General features: G+C 32.8%; 1 protein-coding gene across 4 annotated transcripts in view; it reads right to left on the bottom strand.

The window, feature by feature from the left end:
- Nucleotides 1-6,349: 6,349 nt before the first annotated feature.
- Nucleotides 6,350-23,884, bottom strand: part of LOC148613748 (protein mono-ADP-ribosyltransferase PARP14-like) — a 39,938-nt gene continuing 22,403 nt past the window's right edge. For 3 of the 4 annotated variants that reach the window (XM_088587328.1, XM_088587329.1, XM_088587331.1), the window contains 9 exons: nt 22,487-22,633; nt 21,964-22,029; nt 20,918-21,097; nt 18,801-19,022; nt 17,193-17,410; nt 14,299-14,713; nt 13,805-13,953; nt 12,145-12,322; nt 6,350-10,427 (listed from right to left, as the gene is read on the bottom strand). In XM_088587328.1, the coding sequence (XP_088443454.1) occupies nt 10,141-10,427; nt 12,145-12,322; nt 13,805-13,953; nt 14,299-14,713; nt 17,193-17,410; nt 18,801-19,022; nt 20,918-21,097; nt 21,964-22,029; nt 22,487-22,633 (1,862 nt within the window). In that variant the 3' untranslated portion in view covers nt 6,350-10,140. The remainder of the gene's footprint in view (nt 10,428-12,144; nt 12,323-13,804; nt 13,954-14,298; nt 14,714-17,192; nt 17,411-18,800; nt 19,023-20,917; nt 21,098-21,963; nt 22,030-22,486; nt 22,634-23,884) is intronic. The other variant, XM_088587330.1, reaches the window with a different exon arrangement.

The following is a 23,884-nucleotide window of genomic DNA, read 5'->3' as shown; positions in this document are numbered from 1 at the left end:
AGTGTTGAAAAAATCATAGGTTTTAATGCTATTATATTCAGATAATAGTCTTGAACTGATTCCAAGAGATTTTTCGAATTTTTCAGGATCCACATTGAATTACTACCACCACGGGAGTAACAAGTGTTGTGGTAGGACTGCAGACCTTCTTTGACAGTTGTGACTATAGGCCATAAAAGTTTTGAAAGAGGTTTGGATGTACATTTTGCAGATCCAGCTATGTAACGTTTTTTTTTTGTATGGACAATTCACAAATGCACTGATACAAAATGTAGCACAATACAAATTTGGCTGTGCGTGCCGGACTAGTACAAAGCAGGGATGATTGTTTGATGTCACACCTAAGAGCCTCTGGAAAAATACATCGCACTGTTTCAAAATTTATTTCTTCGTTAAATCCTGTTACTAAAATACATTTCTCCATGATATTTTGACTTGAATTTGTATTGCTCATCTTTCAGTTAACAGGTTTCTTATTTTTCTCGGTCAAACACTTTTGACGTACAACACCCACGTCTTATTCTTCTACTTCCGTTTTATTTTGCACGATCTTGGATGAGATAACGTGTGAACTGATACAAGAAACCGTGCCTTTATAAAAAAAAAATAGTTGATGCATTATTATTATCGAACACAAGATATGCAACAATTATGTGCATGATATCAAACAATATACGAATTTTATAAAATAAGACATTATGAGTTGAACTACTGTTGTTAAACTATCCTATCTCTCATTGCCCCTTTATCTCTCCCTAAACAGTTAAACCTTTATCTATATAACCATGTCAAGACATAAAGGGTTATCAAAACTGATAACTAAACATAGAGATTCAATTATAGTATGAAATACAAATATATTAGACAAAATAATATAAATATGTAAGTTTTGAAAAGGTTTACAAAAATGATATTGCATGAATCCATCAATAGCGACATTGACAATCTCAATGCCAATGGACTTGCTGTCATCTTTAGGATACAAAAGCGCAATTATTTGTAATGCATTTTCCATAAGGTACCAATGTAGTTTGAAAATTAATTTCAAGAAAACCACACAAATTAGCAGAAAATGGGTTTCGGTTCCTAAAACTAGAAAAACATACTTTTTTGCACAAAAAGAGTATATGGTCATGCAGCAAAAGTTGACCTAAATTTCAGTTGTTCTGGACTCTTGAAAATTCAGCACAAAATACCCTGCAAAAAATGAAGCACCTATATTTCATTTATGAGAAATCATTTCAACCCTATAACATTTTATTAATTATTACCAAAATAAAATCAATCAGAACTGGGTAAGCTTTGAAATGAAAATAAATTTCAAGCCATATCCAACCAATCAGGTACCACCTTGTATTCAGTACTCAGTACCATGTTGGGGTAAAAAAAGTTCCCGGTAAAATGTAAACAAATAATTGCGCATTTGTATCCTTTCATGAAACTGAAAGATATCAACTTCTGATCTCTTATAATAGTTAACCAGTTTTGTCAACACTCTTTGTTGAATTGCTCTTGAGAATTCGTCTAAATTTGATGAAAATGGTGTGTTCCTAAGATCTTATTAATGTTTTTCAGTAAATGTTTGCTAGACTATGTTGCATTTTGTAAGATAAGAATAATGAATGAGTAAACAACATCCACGTTTAAAAGGTAAAAAGGAACTAAATACAAATAAAATATAAAAACGTACATACATTAAAGATAATGAGCACAAATTTTCGGCCTTCGTCAGGGGCAAATAGCATTGTGGAAAAAACTTAACTGCCAACCCCTATAACATAGACAAGGTGTCCTTCAAAATTTATCTTGATCATTGTAAAATATGCATTAAGTTCAAGATGAAAATTATAAATTCATCAATTGAGCTGACGAAAAGCAATTGAAAAGCAAGATATTGTGACTATATAATGCGGTTTTGACATTCATTCCAAAGGGATGAGCAGTCCAAAGAAAGCTGATGAAACGCAGTTCTAGGAACTTTCGTTGTTTTTCGCCTGGACATGTTGAAAGGACAGTTATTTTCATATCGTCAACACTGTGGTTTGCCTTCGAAAATGTTCACCGACTGGGCAATCCTTTCATTGGTGATGCTTTGTTTGTGTTCTACAAAACGATCAACATACCTTCGATAGGTCTTGCCCACGTAAACCATTTTACGGCGTTTGCAAACCACAGCATAAACAACGTTTTTTTTTTAGGTACAGGTGAAACCGTCTTTTAACTTTAAGACGTTGGTTGGCCCGGCGACCTCGTCAGTTTGCCGAAGTAAAAAGGCATGTCAAACAACGTTGTCGCTTACAGTGCCATGTGCCTTTGTAACTCGCAGGGGCGTATAGTGGCACTCTTGAAAGACTTCGTAACAAGGTGTGCTTTCAGACTCTTTCCATTTTAATAGGAAGTAATTTGAAGCAAATCGTTGAATACTGACGACATGTATTCGAAAAATTCGAAAGATCTCTGGGAGTCAATCAGTTGAAGACTATTATCAGAATATAAAAGCATTAAAATCTATGATTTTCCAACACTGTATACTTCTATTCCTCGTACTTGTATTTCCCATACTCAGTTAAAATCCCGACTTAAAACATTACATCGTTGTATTTCCACAAAAAGATGGTACACATAGATACAAATATATAGTTCTTGGTAGAGATTCCCCATACTTTGTAAGAAATAATTCCAAATCATCTTTCAAATATTCGGAAGAAAATGTTTACAAAATGCTGGAATTTTTAATCGATAACATATTTGTCCTGTGTGAAAGACGCGTTTTTCAACAAACGTTGGGCATTCCAATGGGAACAAATTATTGCTGACCTTTTCCTTCACTCTTATGAGACTGACTTTAAAGCTGATCTGATCCGAAAGAGAGAATATCGTTTAGCTAGATCCTTTCATCTCAGTTTCCGCTATATTAATGACGTATTATCTTTAAACAATCCTAATTTTTGGGATTTGATACATTGCATCTACCCCAAAAAGAACTTGAGATAAAGAATACTGCAGACACTGTAAAGTCAGCCTCATATCTTGATCTAAAAATCGACGGTGAAGGAAATCTATTGACCAAACTTTACGACAAACGTTGTAACGTTTCATTCAGAATTGCCAACTTTCCTTTCATCTGTGTCACCTGCGTATGGAGTGTTCATATCACAACTCATACGTTATGCAAGAGCTTGCCTAAACTACGCAGACTTTTTATATCGCGCTAGAACTCTAACAAATAGGCTTCTGGAGCAGGGTTATGTTGCTACAAGATTGAATTCATCACTACAAAACATTTTATGGTCGTCATTATGAAGTCGTGGGTCGTTAAGGTGTATCCATCTGCACCATGAAAACTAATTTGTTCAACCTGTCCTTTCCTCTTTCGACTACTCCGGACTTGACTTTCTATGATCAGCTCGGTTGGTGTTTCTAGAAAAGTAGAGGACGCTTACCCTACCGGTGCACCTGGTCTATACTCCCAGTTTTTAGTGGAGTCCGAGTTGCTCATTTGCTTTTGTTACCTTGTATGTATGATTTTAGTTACTTTATGTTCTTTGTTGTATATGTCTTTTTTCCATGTCTGGTCTTTGTCCCGGAATGACATTCTTTTGATTTCCGCTATAACCTTGGTTCCCTTGATTACTCTTTCGGATAGTCTCTATGGACAAAAAAAGATTTTATCACATTGATCCCTGAAATCTTTGTCATCACTGCAAATACAGCGAAGTCTCATAAATTGTGACTTGGGAATGACGTATTTTGCATGACTGAGGACGACAGGACTGATAATGCAAAAAGCAACGTGTATCCGTGGATTTGTAAAAACTAAAACTGAATTTTTTCCATCTTGGATTTTACAATTAATGTCAAGGAACAGAATGCTCTGCTCAGTTATGTTGAAAGCATATTTGAAGGCTGCATGGTTGGGAAGAAGAAGAAAAAATGGTCGAAGACATCAAATCATCGAAGGACACACCAATTCATTTTCTTTGTATCTTTTGTACGGGGCACGGGGCCTATTTACTCATAGAACATCTTTTCCTCCAGGTAGGCAATAAATAGACAAGCAAAGCTGGGTCCCATTTTAGTTCCCATTGCCATCCCATATGACTGGCTATAGTGTTTGCATATAGGGCTGTCACATCCATAGTGAAAAGTTTGAAATCTAAACTCTCAGGCTAAAATTACCAAGAATATTGAGGGCACGAGTAGTGTTCTTGATATATGTGGGTAGGTTCTCCACGATGGTAATGAACATTTCGTGATTAAACTAACAATGTATTCAGTAGGGCAGCTACAGGCTGAAACGACTGGTCTCCCAGTGTTCCCAATTTTATGTATCTTGGGAAGCATATAGACGCGTGATGTTCTGGGTTGAGATACAACCAACTTGAGAGCTTATTTTAGGAGACCTGACTATTATTGATGTTGAAATGAATTCCGTGATTATTTTCTGATTGTCGTTTGTATTATTAGCCCTGATTTTTTGTAAAATTTTGAATCTGAAAGTTTGAAAAGCCACCTCTGAGACATAGCATTTAGAATCCCAGGCAACTACAGCTCCACATTTGTCCGCAGCTTTGATGACAATGTCTGTACTAGACTTGAGATGGAGAAGGCGGCTTGTTTCTCAGTAGTCAAGTTATGTCTCTTCAAGGGTTTTGTGTTTAAGTAGTCAATTTGGTTTTGATAAGTCCGAATGTACTGGTCAAGGATGGGGAACAAGTGGGGTTTCTGGATAAAATCCGATTTTTTCTGTTGTAATTTTGAGAATAAAAAGATTTTGTAAGGTGAGATGCTACAGTTCTTGACATAGTAAGATGTTAATGCTTTTGGATCTCGACTCAATGCGCTTACAAGATCAAATAGAACTGGGACCACTTTAAAAGGAAGATCATGTTTTGCTATTGTACCAAGGACCATGCTCTCTAGATTACTGACTCTGTCATCAAGTATTACACTATTAAGTTCATCACGCTCACACTTACAATAGAAACCTACTCCTCTGAATATAGGTCACATATATATTGCTTATAATATAAGGTACAACGGGGACTTTTTATTTCACTCTCCGGGTAAAACAAACAAAGGTACTATGTAAAAATATGGATAAGATACATTAAAATAAAGAAATGTCCTAGAAGAAATCAATCTGAAAGTTTGCGCAGCACACTACAACGTGTATAAGAAGGTAGGAGAAATTAATGTTAACAAAGTCAGAGGCAGTAGGTTTTAAGTAGCAGTCTTTATAAAAATTAGACAGAAGGTGATTCATGCATGTCAAACGCCCATCGAATTCAGTTTTATTTCTTGTTCAGATATAGTTACTGATAACCAGTCTTGGTTTTTCGTACAGTTGTTGCAATAAAAATTATATGGATTGTACATAATTGGCACTTGGAAGAGTTATCATTCTTGATTTGGTTGATTTTGGAGGGAGATGAATATATGATTTTCTAAAAAATGCAGATCTGAATGCAGAAATGATTACAGTTATGTGAAAGAAATAGCGTACACAGACTGAAAGTAAAAGCCCTGTATATCACAGGAGCCCCGCCTCATTTGTTAGTAGTGATTCTCTAAGTAAATCAAATGTGTCTGTAAGACACTAATGATGCCCCCGCTCGCTAGATTTGCCAAATTAGGAACATGTTTATTTTTCTATGAAAACATGGTTTGCAGATTCAGAAATCCGTCCAAGACTTGTGATACTCGTGGTCTGTTGGTTCAGCTCAATCCTTCCAAGACTTGCAATGTCAAACTGTTCCAGTACCGTAACTCGAAAAGTTTCGGGATCACTTTGGGGATCAGAAATTCCTAAATTTATGCATATCTACATATTCTATCCTGGCCACATAGTGTCATGAAATTCTGTTTGGTAGTGTCAGACTAGTTGCAATGAGAAAAAGAGGACCGATGGATGGACTGTCGCATAAAAAATGCTTATACCCACCATAACAAATCCCTTACTGTGTTGCTTGCTATATATTTCTGACAAAAATTACAAACTCTAACTATCCCCCAGGTCCGTAATATTCCCAAGTCCGACTATCACCCAGTTCCGTAATATTTCATGAAAATTAAGATCCTATGACATTGCACACCATCATGATGTGTAGGAATATCCGGCAAAAAATATTTTAGATGAGGAGATAGCCATACAAACCATATAGCTCTATTTTTGATGAAAATTACCAAGTCTAAATTTCACCAATTTCCATAATATTTCATGAAAATCAAAATCCTGTTGACTTGAAATTGATATCAGACAGTAACTTTTTTTTCAATTCTATTAAGTTAATTGAAATAGGGCTGCCAATTCTGTTCTGAAATGAATGGAATCAGTAAAAATACACCATAAACAAAATAATTTTATTTATCAATCATGATAAAGAGTTTAGTATTCTTTGTATTTGGATTCATTTGTATAGTCAACAATAAATACCGAAAAAAAACCAGCAATATTCAAAAACATAATTTTTCGCAGAATGCGGCTTGATACATCCTCTGAGGTCAAAATCGGAAGACTTTGTGCAAGTATGGACACACCATTCAAGCTTTGTAGAGTTCTCAATCTGATTTTTATTAAATATTGGACACAGGATAAGACTTTGAACTGATCCGGAGAGGTTCTTATTCGTCAATGGTTCCTTCAGTGAATTGCACTTTCTGGTACAATATCAAAAACATCCATTCACTTATAGTCAAATTATATTCAGGACATCATGTATATGCTTGTTTCCAATCCATACAGTTGTCCGTTTTCAACCTAATTCCAACAACCCCAAACCAAAACCCAGTCTTTCAAGCAGTATGATACATTGTGTCACAACTTCGTAAAGATCTATACACTCATACTCAAGTAATTACCAGAGACAAAATGTATATGGATCCCAACAAGAAAATCATGATACCATTATATAAAAAGTTCATGATGCTGAGTCTTATGGCAATATATGGACCAGCTGGTCACCCCAAAAAAAATATATGGACCGAAGTGTAGCTGATGTCTATTGGATTTATTTAGGCAATCAACCGATCCATATATTGCCATTTGACCAAAAGTAACAGAAACTATTTGCTATTTTGTATTTTTTATGTATAGTTTAGTTTATACAAGATCGGTCCAGTGTAAGAAAAGAGAAATCATATACAACTTTTTACATTTTGATATCACATTCTTAATTTGAAAGCCAAGCAGTCAATAAAATTTCCTACCGGTCCATTCACAACTTCGTAAAGATCTATACACTCACACTCAAGTAATTACCAGAGACAAAATGTATATGGATCCCAACAAGAAAATCATGATACCATTATATAAAAAGTTCATGATGCTGAGTCTTATGGCAATATATGGACCAGCTGGTCACCCCAAAAAAATATATGGACCGAAGTGTAGCTGATGTCTATTGGATTTATTTAGGCAATCAACCGATCCATATATTGCCATTTGACCAAAAGTAACAGAAACTATTTGCTATTTTGTATTTTTTATGTATAGTTTAGTTTATACAAGATCGGTCCAGTGTAAGAAAAGAGAAATCATATACAACTTTTTACATTTTGATATCACATTCTTAATTTGAAAGCCAAGCAGTCAATAAAATTTCCTACCAGTCCATTCACAACTTCGTAAAGATCTATACACTCACACTCAAGTAATTACCAGAGACAAAATGTATATGGATCCCAACAAGAAAATCATGATACCATTATATAAAAAGTTCATGATGCTGAGTCTTATGGCAATATATGGACCAGCTGGTCACCCCAAAAAAATATATGGACCGAAGTGTAGCTGATGTCTATTGGATTTATTTAGGCAATCAACCGATCCATATATTGCCATTTGACCAAAAGTAACAGAAACTATTTGCTATTTTGTATTTTTTATGTATAGTTTAGTTTATACAAGATCGGTCCAGTGTAAGAAAAGAGAAATCATATACAACTTTTTACATTTTGATATCACATTCTTAATTTGAAAGCCAAGCAGTCAATAAAATTTCCTACCAGTCCATTCACAACTTCGTAAAGATCTATACACTCACACTCAAGTAATTACCAGAGACAAAATGTATATGGATCCCAACAAGAAAATCATGATACCATTATATAAAAAGTTCATGATGCTGAGTCTTATGGCAATATATGGACCAGCTGGTCACCCCAAAAAAATATATGGACCGAAGTGTAGCTGATGTCTATTGGATTTATTTAGGCAATCAACCGATCCATATATTGCCATTTGACCAAAAGTAACAGAAACTATTTGCTATTTTGTATTTTTATGTATAGTTTAGTTTATTCTAGATCGGTCCAGTGTAAGAAAAGAAAAATCATATACAACTTTTTACATTTTGATATCACATTCTTAATTTGAAAGCCAAGCAGTCAATAAAATTTCCTACCGGTCCATTTGATGTTATATCAGGACAGACAGTTATATTTAAGAAAGTAAACAAATAAAAATCTTAAAATATAACATCATAAACATATAAACAAACCCATCTATCTGCAATCAAACCAAAATTAGACCTGATAATCGTTCTAATCACTATCAACTTCCTATCTAACAACACTCCATTCTATTTTCTATACAACTTACTCTTCTGATCAGCTGATCGTATTTCAGCATTCATGACGGTGAAAGCATTATGTTAAATGAATTTCCATCAGAAATATATATATATAACTAAAACTAATAAAAAGTAAATATTAATACATGTCCCTAATTTAACAAAAAAAGATAAAAAAAAAAGTTCTTAAGCACAGTTGAATAATTCAACATTACAATCCTCTATCAAATCTACGAATGACTGTGCAAAAATTCATATTATAATATTGGCTTTCTTGCATGGTGGATATATGAACATTTTATAGTAAAGCGAAGGTTTGTGTTGATTTACTTTACAAGCATGTGTATTAAGTGTAAGTCTTTGTAAGAATCATGCAAAAATGGGAAAGTCAGAAAAATGCATACAAAAACCCGACTGATCTGACGATATTTCACTAAGGAATGATTTCTTTATTTGAGAGGTCAACTATTTAATCTCTGCATCATTGGATTTGTTCAGAAATGTTTCAATAGATTGTTAAAAAATGAAGTTTTTGATAGAGTAATCTATCTGCCCATGAAATGTTCATTTTCAGTGCAATCCAATGAAATCATCTCTCAATTTACCAAAATGATATTGTAAATCTGGTTTTTTTTCCTTGATTCTAATGGTGCAAAGCGTCAAATTAGGCTTTCAAAATGATGTTTTTTTTTCATATACATGTACTGGGTTTCACTCAATGCCTGATTCTTACAAAGACTGACACTTAATGACCATTTAGTATATGTACTTCAAAAAAGATTGGGATGATAAAAAGCATGAGAAAATATTGAGTTTAGGATTACATATGTTTTACACACACCACTCAACAAAAGATAGGAAATTGGTGCATGCAATCAATAATAATTTACACAGTACATGAACCTATCCATGAAACTATAATGGCAATGGTTCATTGATCATCGATCAGTGTTTGATCAGTCATCGATCCATCATAGTCAAAAATCATAGATTATCAATTATTTAGCAATCATTCAATCGTCATCGACCCATCATATAGTTGTGTGAATTGGTTGAGGGACTGTAGTAAGAATAGAAATATAACAGTAAAATACAAAAAAAATGTATATAAAAAAATCAAATTTCTGAATAAGTCACAAGTTATGTTTTAAAAATGGTAAATATGCCCATTGCTAATGTACACCTTCTAAGTTCATAATTGTGTCAATAAAGAACTTGATATGCAAACTATTTCGCACACTATCTACGCTAAATTGTGAAAACTAAAACAAAATGCCCCAAAAACTATAAAAATAATATAAAAAAGTATGCATCATTCCTTACAAAACACTTTTACTGCAAAGGCCAAGAAAAGAAGATGCATGTGTTTCCACTAACATGTTATAAAAACCAGAAGTCAGTAGGTTGACAAAACTTTTTTAGTATTTTTTCAAAAGTTATTGGCTGGTTTGTTTTGAAGACTGGTTGACAGGCTTTAATAATGCTTGTCAAAAAACTGTCAATATATTTTAGAGTAAGCACCAAAAAGATAAGGTCAATAAGGTTAGCAGAAACATAGCTCTTAAGTTCATCTTTTAAACGTTATAAGATAATCTGCCACAGCCTGTGAATCATGATATATAATAAACATGAAAGGCATAAGTGGATTGTCAGTTGTAGTATCGTACAGTAGATGAGTACCAGATTTCTTACAAGGGGGTACTCTCATACTTCTGTTCCCATTAATAGATTCTCCAGTGAGAACTCGACAATAGTATATTCTTTTATGTCCATTTAAATCTGGTTTTGAATATTGATCACTTGTGGAATAGGCGGCATTGACTGCAAAATAAACTCCAGCTCCATAAGCCGTAGCTGTAATAAAAAGAAAGATCTAAATTTATTAAATTAATAATTAAAATAGTATAAATTTTCTAAATAGAGAAATGAAAACAATAGCCTATCAATGAGACAGCAAACTGGATTTTCTGGCACAAAAAGTTTGACCAAGTTAGATGGTTGACCAGTATTACAGTCCCTGAACCAATCCAAGCAATGATTTGACTGATTAATTAGTGCTGACACAGATCGATAACTGATGACAGCTGACCAATACGATCACAGTTTTGTTGTGTAAAATGACGGATGATCTATTCAAAATAAAACAAGTAAAATAAACGTATCAATTGTTGATTTAATTTCCTGCATTATGTTTATATGCATTATATTGACAAATAAAATAACAGAATCTGCAAAATATATTGACTGCTCTGTGTAATACAATCATTCACTGAGTATTTGAATAGAGTTTTATTACATGAGGAATATAGATTTAAGAGTTACTGTTTCACTACATACGTTCGCATTGTGTTCAGTTTATAAATTCATTATTTCATCGAAATTATATCGAAACATTATAAAGTACTAAAACAATGTGTTATACGAAAGTCAAATGTTTATAGAATCCAGAGTTCGATTCAGGTCAAGAATCAGAATAACATCGAAGCTCAGTTTCAGATTGGTTTTTTATAGTAGTCCACAATACATGGCCTTATATATAGTTCTTGTAGGCCATAAACAGCAAATGTTACTCATCACAAAATTATGAGTAATTATATATTCCTTTGAAGTAGTAGTGCACATCCTTATATATTCCTTTGAAGTAGTACTGGTCATAGTGATCGGGAACAGTTCATCATTTTCCACCGGACAATAGCAGACAGCTATTTATAATATACTCCTTTGACATGTCACGTACCTATTAATGATTTAGTGACATCTTGAAACAAGTACCAAACGATGAATAGATAATAAAAGAATCAATAGCTGACTAGTAACTTTGTTACATTTGCGGTCATGTGATGCGATCACCGGTTTAATGGATCAGTTTGACGAATAGAAGACTGATTGGAAAATTATCTGTGATCGAGGATCGATAGCAATTTTTGTAGCATGGACCGGTTCAGGTACTGATTATATTACCTTTATATGCCTAGAATGGTAATTTGTAACTTTGTAATATTGTAAAATCTTAATCATTGAGATGCTATTTCTTCTGAAACCTGTTATTGCAACAAAAATGGCTGCCATTTTGGAACCAAAAAAAAAGATATTTGTGAAAATCGCACTTGACTTTTATTTTGTCATCCCAAAACTTCATAATACATAATATTAATACTTCTAAGACTTCAAGAAAGCCTGAGTTGTGCTCCAAGGAGATGTGAACAGAAACTAGAAAAATCAGTCTAAGCAAACATCTTGAGATAATACCTACACACCCCTCTCACACCAATATAGGAAAGCCCTAAGTTATTAAGAATGCAAAAAAATTGTGCACAATGGGAATACAGTACCAGTGAACCAATCCGTGCAACAACAAAAATTGTTGCGCAGAATCTGTTCAAAGACTGTATCTGACTTAGAATGTGTGTTAATTTCATGAAATCAAATTCAGCAATGGCCGATAACACCTGGAGAAAGAATTACACACTGGAGACAAGAGGAACAGACAAGAGACCATGACCGCTATATACCTACATCTTTAAATCAAGGGGTACAATAAACTGTCAAACAAGAAATTTAACTTTCATACCATGTTTTCCACAATAACTTCTGTTAAATCCATATTTGGTGATACTGTCCTCAGCATCTTTGTCAGTACCATGCCATAACTTTTGCTCATTTCGGTGGCCTGGAGGGTTTGTGTCATCCATCTGTTTCTTCTTAGCTAAATATTGCTGATACAAAGTTTTGTTCTGAATCCTTTCAACCTTTAAAAATTCATTAAAACAGAAGGAAGTTAATGATAAGTATATTAACACAACTATTATAGGTAAGCCATACCTGTTGCACCAAACATCTTGCATGGAGACCATTTAATTTTGTAAAGAAATATTCTGACTGAGATAAAAACTTAAATTTTTAAATTAACTTTATTAGAAATTTAACATTAAACTTGAAATATCAAAATTAAAATAAAATTTATACTGAAAGGCCTTTTATATGTGAAGATTACATTGGTGGGAAAATTCTTTAAAGAGATATGTAGATTGCCCAAAATTTCCACATGTTCCAGGAATAACAGGAAACATATTTGATAAGTTTCGTAAAACATTATAAAAAAAATTATTAATCAATTTTTCATTTGTTTCAAAAATATAGTAAATCTAAAGACTAACCTATGAAATATTTGCAATAAATAAAAAAATCACCAATACTAAATCTAAATTATCTAAAGACAAAGTTCAGCATAAATGGTTTTTTTTAATGGAAACTATAAAGTATGTTTACCAGACAGGCAGGGAAACCTGTATCTCTCAATACATGTATTAATGTAAGGTTCAACACGTGAAACTTTGTCCTTATAGGCAAAGCCTCAAACCATAGCATTGCAAAAAACTATCATATGATAGTATTTACCATGATTCCTGTGACAATCAATATGTGCATACAGTTGCACATCTTTTTTGCACAAGCTGGTTCTTCATTTACTTCCACAAACATTGATGTCACAATTAATTCTCGACCTGCTGAGGGCTGTTCCATTAAGATAAGAGGTACCTGGGGAAGTTGCTTTTTCACTAAGGGAGCCACCCATAGAAGTTGAATGATGATTTGTATTAAACTTTATTATATAGATTGCAGTGACTTACCTACTGTTCCCTGTGTAAACATTTTCGATAGTTCACACTGTGAAATAAATTCAGTTATTTCACTCTCATTTATAACTTTCTCCCGCCAAACTGTCACAAAACATCATATGTACATGTATATCAATCTGCCTTTACAAAATTTGAATTTAATGTTGAAAATAGCAACAAATAAGGGAGAACATCTATATAATAGATAGAATAATTAAGAGGAAGGAGTCAAAAACAAAAATATAATCACTTGTGCCTAGAACATATTAAGATTTTATTCGTGCGAGGAACAAGATTCCCAAACTTGTTAAATCTAGGCTTACATCGGGACTTGTGATCATAGTTTGATTATTCACTCTTTCCAATTAATTATCATATTATCATATTTTCATTAAAGAAACTAAACACCCACCCATATACAAGGAATAAAAGGGCCTTCCCTCCAGTTACTAACATATTTTACTGGAACAGACCTTATTTATAACTTATAACACTAACAACTTTATGTGTTATATTTATCTGCCACTGGAAGGTGCACTTTTCCAGAGGTGTAAAGTGAATAGCCCCTGCAAAATGCATTGTCACACAGGAAGTCTTTTGTAACTACTATACCTTTACAATAGTAAATCCAGGTGCTCCAGTTCTTTGAAACTCTTTAATCAACTCTTTATATTCCTTCGATGATGATTTCAAAGTTACCCTTTTAAGTGTTTCTTCTTCATCCATGGTGTCCCAGTGAGGAGGAGGTGTAAATGATGATGCTGTAATCAAAATGGAAAAAGACTAGAGAAGACTGATCTTGACCAGCCAGTCCTTGGAAAATTCTTAACCAAAAAAAGGGGAAATGACTACTGAATAAGAATGTAATTTACACAAAAGTCGATCTTGTACTGAATTATATCATACTTTTAGATTTGTGTTGACTTTCTTAGGTATAATTGCTGGTTCCTACATCATGTATACTTTATATGGACTGCTAGTGATGATATAGATGGCCTATTTTTCAAATTATAAAATGAAATCATAATTGAAAAGCATGGTTAAATGGTGAGAGAGAGAAGGTTAAAATTTACTAAAATTTTTATAAAAATAATGTTTTCCCATACCACTAAGTTTGGATCTTCTGACAACATCACATGCATTCCGCCTATTTGCCTCTGGAAACATTTTGTTTTCGTCAAAATCCACGATATAAATCTTGCCTTGATTATCTGGAAATTTTGCCTTTGATTTCATTGCTTGGAAATCACTTTCAATAATTAAGTTTACATCAGCAGGAAATTCAATCATTGTTTTCTTCCCATTATTCACATCTATGAACGACCACTCGACGACATCTTTTACCAATTGCCCCTTTTGGGTATTAAACCTTACTTGCTGGGCACTGCTTAAAATATCGTTTGTCTTTGACATGGCCTTGAAAACATTTTCTGTGACTCCTGTAAGAGTTATTTCCCCTTTGGATTTGTTGATGTTCACTTCAACCTTTTCATATGCACCCATACTGTTTAATTCTGCAATCTGGAAAATTGTAAAATTTTTGAAAGCTAAATATTTTTTTTAAATGACAATCTACATCTATGTAAATTCATTTACACTGAGATCTTGGCAGTATAAGTGCATATTCAATGTGTGTCTACTCAAGTAGAACGTTATACACATGAACAGTCCCTGAACTTATACGAGCAACTTTTTGACAGATTGATGACAGCTGACTGATTGATCGTTTAAAGTTGGATTACCGACGCTGGGTGACTGATCTGATTGCAGTTTTGTTATGTTAAAGGATAGATGATCTGTTCATGTAAATTCAAGAATTTCCAATGGAAAGAATGCAATATACCACCATATCAAATTTACCTTAAATTTAAGATATTTATTTCACATATTGCATTTTGTTAAAAATAAAACAAATGTAAAATAAAAGTAAATAATTGATGTTTAAATCTATTGGATTATGTCAAGATGTATAAAAATTGACAAACGAAACAGACAGAATCCCTAAAACACTATTGACCACTCTGTGGTCACGTGATTGTGATGGGATCAATAATCTAATTAATATAATGGAGCTGTTTGATGGATGGATGGATGACTGATCTTAAACTGATCAGTGATTGATTACCAATTGTAAACTTAGTTATATGGATCAGTTCAGGTACTGTATTATACATATTTGACAGAGTACCAGGCACCAATAGAGCTTTGCTTACAGTTTTTCTAGTTGACAATGTTGTCATCACATCAATTCCATTCATGATTTAACAGCTGTCAAAAGGCCATTTAATTTTTAACATGTTTTTTTTTCTAGAAAAAATAAATTGATTGAAACTCACATTTTAACAGTCAAAATACAAAAATATGCCTAGTGAAAAAATTATTACCAGGTAATAGTGAATTAACTCCCTGTGTAAGGAATGACATCATGACTTGAAATTAACAAGAGGCTCCCAGGAGCCTGAATCGCTCACCTGTTTAAATTGTACCTTTCAAGGGCAATAAATTGAACAAGGAGTTGTCCAACAATTTTGACCAAAGAAGACTTTGGTAGGACTTATCATAAGGATCATTTCAGCATTTGAATGTTTCTTTCTATCATAGTTTTCAAGATTTTGGCTGAAGACTGTAAAAAAAATGTCATTTTTCATTTTTCAAGGACAATAACTCTTACAAGGTGTCATCTGACAACTTTGATCTCTTGGAGACTTTTAAAGGCATTATAATAAGGATCATTTCAGCAATTGAAAGAACGGTTTCAGAGATATAATATGTGAAAACTACTGTCTGACCCCTTTGTTCTATCATTAGCAACACAATTGATGGATCACATATCCCAACATCAGTTATATGCAGAATATCCAAAGGAACATTCATACAAAGTTTGGTTCCAATTGGTCAAGTATTGTCAAAGGAGAAGATTTTTCAGAAGAAATAACTTTTAAAAATGGTCTAAAAAGGTCAGTAACTCCAACATGGCTTAACAGATCAATATTAAAATTTTACCATAAATAATCTTATAATGCTTAATATAATGAACACTTTTAATTTGTCAGAATTTGGCTTAACGTAACGGTTTTGCAGATATATGCGAAAAACTACTGTCTGACCTCAATGTTCCCTTTTTTTTGTAACAGCGGCCATGTTTGTGGACAGATAAAAAATCCCCACATCAGTTCTGTGAAACATACCCTAAGGAACATTCATATCAAGTTTGGTACCAATTAGTCCATTAGTATCAGAGGAGAAGATTTTTGAAAGAAATGAAATTAAAAAAAACCAAAATTGTGAAAAAGGGCAATAACTCCCACATGGCTTAACAGATTAAAATGAAAATTTTATGACAGATAGATCTCATCATGCTAAACACATCTATTTTGTCAGAATCTGACATAACAGTTTTGCAGATATATACGAAAAACTACTGTCTGACCCCTATGTTCTATTTTTTGTAACAGCACCCATATTTGTGGACAGATAAAAATTCCCACACCATTCCGGTGCAAAATATTCTAAGGAACATTCATACCAAGATTGGTTCCATTTGGTTCTATAGTGTCATAGAAGAAGATAGAGTTATAAAAGAAATAACAATAAAAATAGCGAAAATCATAAAAAAGGGCAATAACTCCAACATGGCTTAACAGATTAAAATGAAAATTTACCACAGACAGATCTCATCATGCTAAATACTTTTAATTTGTCTGAATTTGACATGACGGTTTTGCATATATATGCAAAATATTACTATCTGAACCCTATATTTTCTATTTTTAGTAACAGTGGTCAGGTGAGCCAAAAATGAAATGATTTTTGTAACATTATACACAAATTTTTTTTCCATTAAACTTACCAATGCAAAATTTAATTGCTAAATATACAACAAGCTACATTTTGCAACACAAAATTCTAAATCATTCTACATCATACCATTAAATTGGCCAATAGATAACTGACAAACAGCTTGAAGAAACAGATTTAGTTGGTTTGGCATTAAACCTACCTGATTAGAACTGAATTCTTTTATCAGATTATCAATCACATTTTTGGTTATAAATTCTTTGTCTAGTTCTGACTCCAATATTTTAACAGCCATTTTAGCCTCTCTGTTGTTCTTGGCAAAAATGATGAATTTAACTGGTACACTTTGAGAAGTGTCGATAGAAGAGGCAGACATCTGCAGAACTTGAGGCCTGTCCTGTGCAATTATCTTTTGGTCATCTAGAAAAAATATATATATATATGTAAACATCATACTTTTATGCTTTGTATGGATGTATACCAATTCTTCCTACAATGTCCATCATGTCATCCTAAAGTTTTACTATAAACCTAAAACTTATTTAAGGTAGATGACCTGGGGTAAGGGACACAACTCTTTAAAATCATTGGAATGTTTGTATTCAACATTTTACATCAATGTCATGTAATCATCAAAGTAACTTAGATTGATTTCATTCTGTGTCAAAGGAAAGCTCGATAGGCTTTGGTGAAATTGATTATAATACAAACATATCACTGACTTAATGAATTATGTCCCTTACCCTAGGTCTACCTCCTTAAATCATCAGTTTAATCATTCATTCATTACATCATTTGTACGTGCAAAAAAACATAACTAAAGAATATTGAATGGGAATATCTTTGGACTTACAGGTAAGGGCTGAATTCTGTAATCGAAAAAGAATGAATCATGCAAAGAAAAAAACACACACATATTTGACATGTGGAAGTGAAATTCATGATCTATTGAGGTCTAATTGACAGTTTGTTCATCTTTGAATGTCAGAGGATTCAGAAAAGGGAGTCCGAAGTTACATTCACATGACGGGGAAAAGTGAGTTATCTCCCTTTGATGATGAAAATAATGAAGTTCAACACATTTTGAAAATTTTGAAAATTTTCATATTTCATGATCACTATGACTCATATATGGATATTAGATACTCAATAGGGTTCAGCTTGATATGACTGCAGAATATGAAGATCAATCCCGGAATATTGAAAAGAATAAACTACATTCAAGCCATAAATATGTCTATTTATTTATTCATTACGACTGTAATGAAATATTCCATACAGAATGAATGTGATTATTGTAACTTTACTCCATACCCATCCTAAACATATGATTTCATATTTTAGATGGGAACAGGAAGTTCACCATAGTTTACTTAATATATATAAACATGGACCTCTACAATAGTTAAAGTATCTCCATCATTTCTTAGGGCAAAAAAAGGATAAAAACAGCTACCACCCTCACTGGCATTCATAAAAAATGGTCCAAGAACCAAATGGTTAACTTTAATAGACCCAAATAAGATGATTTATGTGTTTTTTTTTCATAATAACAAGTGTGCTACAGCATTCGAAATAAATCCAAAATATCCTAAAAACTTCCCTCAAATATCTCCAAGAACACCATTTCTGTAAGTTATCCTTAAAAGATTACATCATATCAGACTATATTATAACAACATCCACCTAGAAAAAAAAATCCCCATTTTTTTCATTGTTGTGAAAAATTACCTAAAAATTTAATTAACTTAGAAGGGCCTAAATTTCAAGTAACTAAGTATACACTTTTTGCACTAAAAATGTATCTTACCATTTGAACCCAATCCCAAGAAATCTACAAACTTTCCCCAGTATCCTTTATGCTTAGTACAACATTTCTGTATGGTATCCATAAAAGTCTTCACCATATCTGGCTGGAATATGACCACATGAACCTCCTTCACATTTTGAGGTGGTTTACTCTGGAATTTATCTACAGCACTGTAAAGATCCTGAGCGGCCTCTTCTACAGTTACATTTCCTGTTGATGTACCTTAAAAATATTTAAAGTACAGATCTATGCTAATACATATATTACTAGAATACTAGAATTACTGTATATGTTTGTTTGCTTCTGTTACATGTACAATGTACATAGTTATATGCTAGTACACAAATTATATACATTTTTATTTCTTATTTGTTATGTATATGTAATGTATTTTTTAAAAGCAAAGAGGCAATGAACTATTGAGTAAACTTTTGTTTATTTACTATTTACTGTACTTTTTGGAGTAAAAGAAGATTTTTTTTTCAGCAAATCGTCACTTCTGACATTTGTATTGTAGACCTTTGAACTTTAAAACCCATTGTTTTCCCAACTTGAGCGTAGTAAAATTATTTGATTACATTTATTCATAATTTGGAGGTAAAAAGCTGACAATTAAACCAGCGATTGATTGACAAAGATAACTGAACCGTGCTACTATTGATTTTACAAATGACTACGACTATGTTATATAAAATCTATGCTAATCAGAATACACAACTTTAAAACTTCAGAAAATATAAACAAACAATAAAAGAAATCTCATAACATGCTTTATAAGTAAAACATTTTCAGAACAAGCACTCCAGAGTTTTTGGTCCTTTAATATGCAAATTTATGCACATTTACGGTATGTCGTAACACATACACAAGTGGTGCTAACTAAAATCAATTCAAGCTTTGACCTTAATGGCTAACTGCAAAGAGATTAAAAAGTTAACAACTCTTGTTTTTTTTTATTTTAAATACCTGGTCGTGCATTTATCATTAATGACCAGTCATAATTATGGCCGATTCATCAGACAAATTTCACACAGGCGCCCACACTTGACATGTTTACAATTATGTACACCTGATCTAAGGGCTTCAGAGTTATTGACACTCAATTGAATAACTTGAAATACTAGGGGAAAACGCTCGACTTGATCTTCACTGACCCTACAATTCATATACCCACAATGAATACAGCAGGATACAAGAGGCTAGATCTTCATATTTCATTCAAAGTTGTGGCCGCTGGTCACATCAAAGGGTCAATTTGCACTATAAGTCATTAATGCAATTAAAATGTGGTGGCATAAGATGGGTGGCCATTGGTCAGGGGGCTGTTTCAGAGAGGGACTACAGTACATCAGCTAAGAATCATGCAAATTCTGTAATACGTGAAACACCCAAAAAAAAGGATACACATTTTAATTTTTGTTATTAAGTTGCTTTATAGGTCTGTATGATGAAATGTATAATCATTCATTCTGATGTCTGCTCTTAGGAGATAATCAACATTGAAAATCAAATGGTTTCTACAGTGTTTTAGTGTCATTTACAGAGTTATCTCCCTTAATTTTGAATTATACAGTACATTCTGTACAAATTTTATCTCCTAAGAGCAAAGGTTATATGAAAAGCCCCACGTTAATTTCTGTATACTATAACAATTTAAACAAAATATAAAAAATTATAATATGTAGGCTTTCCAACCATGAATCACATTTTGCATGATTCTTTGATGCAAAACTACTTAACAATTTATATGTATTTTTAACCTAGGTGAACCAAACACCTGCAGTGTTCTAGGATTCAATTTTTACGTCACCTGGGGCAAGTGCACTTTTGGTGAGAAAAAGTTATTCTTTATGCTCCACTTTCCATTTTGGCAAGTAGAAAATTTGATTTTTTTAAAGGATATGTAAAGTTTGGAAAGCAGACTTTAACTGTTGGAAAGTTAATCTTCATTTTATAGAGTTTTTCTGTGAAAACCTAGAATTTTGAAAAATCCTAGAACACAGACCTGCCTGAACCAAAGCAATTTTTAAGTCCAAAAGGGATCCTATAAAAGACAGTTTTCACTGTATTATAAAGCATTAATAAATGATGTTTCAAAACATCTCAATGCCTTATACCTAATGCAGGGAAGGCAACTGATGACCTAAAAATTTCATCTGTTTTCACCAAAGCTTGGGTTATCTTCTCCTTCAGTTTTCTAGAAGTTTCTCTCATGTCTAGATGAATGACATCTTTACAATGCATCCCACTTCCTCGAATTTTGGTGACAACTATTCCATCAAGCTTCATAAACTTCCCTAAAATCAAACATTTTGTCTTTATACATCTAAAAAAAATATCTATATACCAGAGATGACATCCCAAACTACTTCAAAAAGGAACATGATGTTGCTCCAGTCTGAAATTTAATCCCACAATATGGCATACTTCTGACTGATATATTATCATTACCCCTAAAACTTTGCAGGGGTTTATAAACAAGAACAGTGCTCTGGCTTGGCATAAAACTGATAAAAGGATCAGGCTAAGACCCATGGGAAAATGCGAGCCTATGCCAAGTATTTTCACCGGTTTGAGCTGAATTCGTACATAAAAATGTTTGTCAAATCAGTGCACTGTTATTGTCTTCATACTGCAACAAAAATGTAAAAGAAAAATGACGTTTTAAGGAGGTAGACCTAGGGTAGGGGACACAACTCTTAAAAATCATTCGAACGTTTGTATTCAGCATTTTATGTAAGCATCTAATTAACTTGAATTCATTCTATTCTGCTTCAAACGAAAGCTTGAGAGGCTTGGGTGAAATTGAATATAATACAAACATATCACTGAATTCACAAGTTATGTCCCTTACCATAGGTCTACCCCCTTAAGCAAGAAAAACAACATTTTTTATTCAAATCAGGGAATATCTGGCAACTTCAAAACAATGTAACATTTGTGTCATCACAAAAGAAAGATATATTTAGTCCGTCACCGTATATCAATTGTAAATATACGTATGATCAATACATTTTGTCTGCTCAATTGCATTATAAATTGAGTAAATCATTGCCAGGACATTTCTTTCTAAAATCCAAGTGGGACATCCCCTATTCAAAATCTTTGGAGTGGCTATTGGTACAGGAATAAAGATTAGATGTATGTTAATCACAACACTTACTCTTTCTGCTCAGCTGTTGCTCTAAATCTGGTCCACCCTTCTTTAAAATAGCCTTTGACACTGCACCTAAACATATCACACCAAATCAAAAGTTATCAGTGAATCATTCATGGTTGAATCATGTAAAAGGAGATATAGATGGGATGATAAAACCAAAGTTTGGCCTAAGTCCAAATATAACTGATCCAACACTCAAAACTTAATCTTTTTCATGGATTCTGTTAAGCGAACATATTCACAGATATCAATTTTTGCCATTTTAAAAAATAATATGTGTTATATAGTGTTAAATATTAATTTTGCAAGTACTATATCACGTTTTCTGTTTTCTATGAAAATAGCAAAAATAGTAGCAAATGATGTCAACTTTCTTACACAAATATTTCATGTACCATAACAGAACACTATATAGAAAGACAAGTTATCGCAAAAAAAAACGAGTGTCTTCTGATGACAATGATGATGACAGTTAACCATACCAATATACAATCTAATGTTTTTGTATTCATATAACTACATGTACCTAGAGAAAGATCTAACTCTGTGTTACTACTATTAACAATCACTTCTACTTGAGCTTGAGTTATGTCCCCTTTATAAATCTTCAAGGTAATGTTTCCAAGGTCAACACTGTATAACTTATCACTGTCTGATGAAAACTGTGGCTTCCCTATTTATAATCAAGAAGGAAATCATTCATTTAAGTCAAATATTGTTTTTGCTAGTACAGAGGATTCTTCAAAGCTGAACTTGCAAATGACAAAAATGGAAAATGCTTATAATTGTTCATAAACAAAAGGTTGTTAGGCCAAAAAAAAAATGTGTGTTTACGGTCACCCAACCAACCCTCATTTTATCGCCATAACCCTAATGCTTTTTATCTGCAATTTTCTGAAATTCCGAAAATTCTCGCCTTTTCCATCACCGGTACCGGTATTTACTGTATTAAACAACAATGACGTCCTACAGTGCCAGCAATTTAAAAAGAAAACTAGCAGATAGACAAGCATGTGCACCATTACACTGTCTTCTGTTTCTCTCTACGAAGCTTATTAGTCAAGAAACTACAATTGTATTCCCCCCCCCTTCCAAAAAAATAATAAAAAAATAAAACTGACCTCCCGACCCTATTTTTTTTCAACATGTGACAGTTAACACATATATATATTTTTTTTGGCCTTATAGTGATCCATATCAATAATACATGTACTTAATAATACCTAAATCTTGTAAAAATTTACTATTAAGTTACAGTAGTAGTTGTAAGAACCATACAAATTCTGTAGTATGAGATACACCCCTAAAAAAGGCTACACATTTTTATTTTTGTTATTGAGTTGTTTGATGGGTCTATATAACGAAATGTATAATCTTTCATCCCAATCTGTCTGTTCTTAGGAGATAATTCACATTGAAAATTCAGCAGAATCTATTGTATTTAAGTGTCATTTACACAGATATCTCCCTAAATTTTGAATTCTTAAGTACGTTCTTTACAATTTTTATCTCCTAAGAGCACAAGTTATATAAAAAGCAACATGTTAATTTCTGTTTACTATAACAATTTAAACAAAATATCAAAAATTAGAAAGTACATGAATCACATTTTGCATGATTCTTAGCTGGAGTACTTCTTAAGTTGTATGATAAACAAAATGATATTAAAGCAAGAAACCTGGAAAGGGTCAGACATGGTACAAGTGATCATGAAAATAGATGTGATATACTGGATACCTAAGCAATCCCTCTGATGATAGAAACTAAGAAATTTGTTACAATAAAGTTTAAATATTGGCAAAAAGATACCAATTAAACTTAGTCAAATACAACAAAATAAAAATAATCATAGCCTGAATATTAAAATAGGAAACGGAAACAACCCATATATACAATGAAGCTATTTTTACAGAAGGAAACAGAT

The sequence above is a fragment of the Perna viridis genome, chromosome 6 (assembly GCF_037379345.1).
Source record: "Perna viridis isolate PV_CMFRI_1.1 ecotype Kerala chromosome 6, ASM3737934v1, whole genome shotgun sequence".
Classification (NCBI taxonomy): Eukaryota; Metazoa; Mollusca; class Bivalvia; order Mytilida; family Mytilidae; genus Perna; species Perna viridis.
The sequence above is the reverse complement of the archived record's forward strand: the minus strand, read 5'-3'. Positions and strand labels throughout refer to the sequence as shown.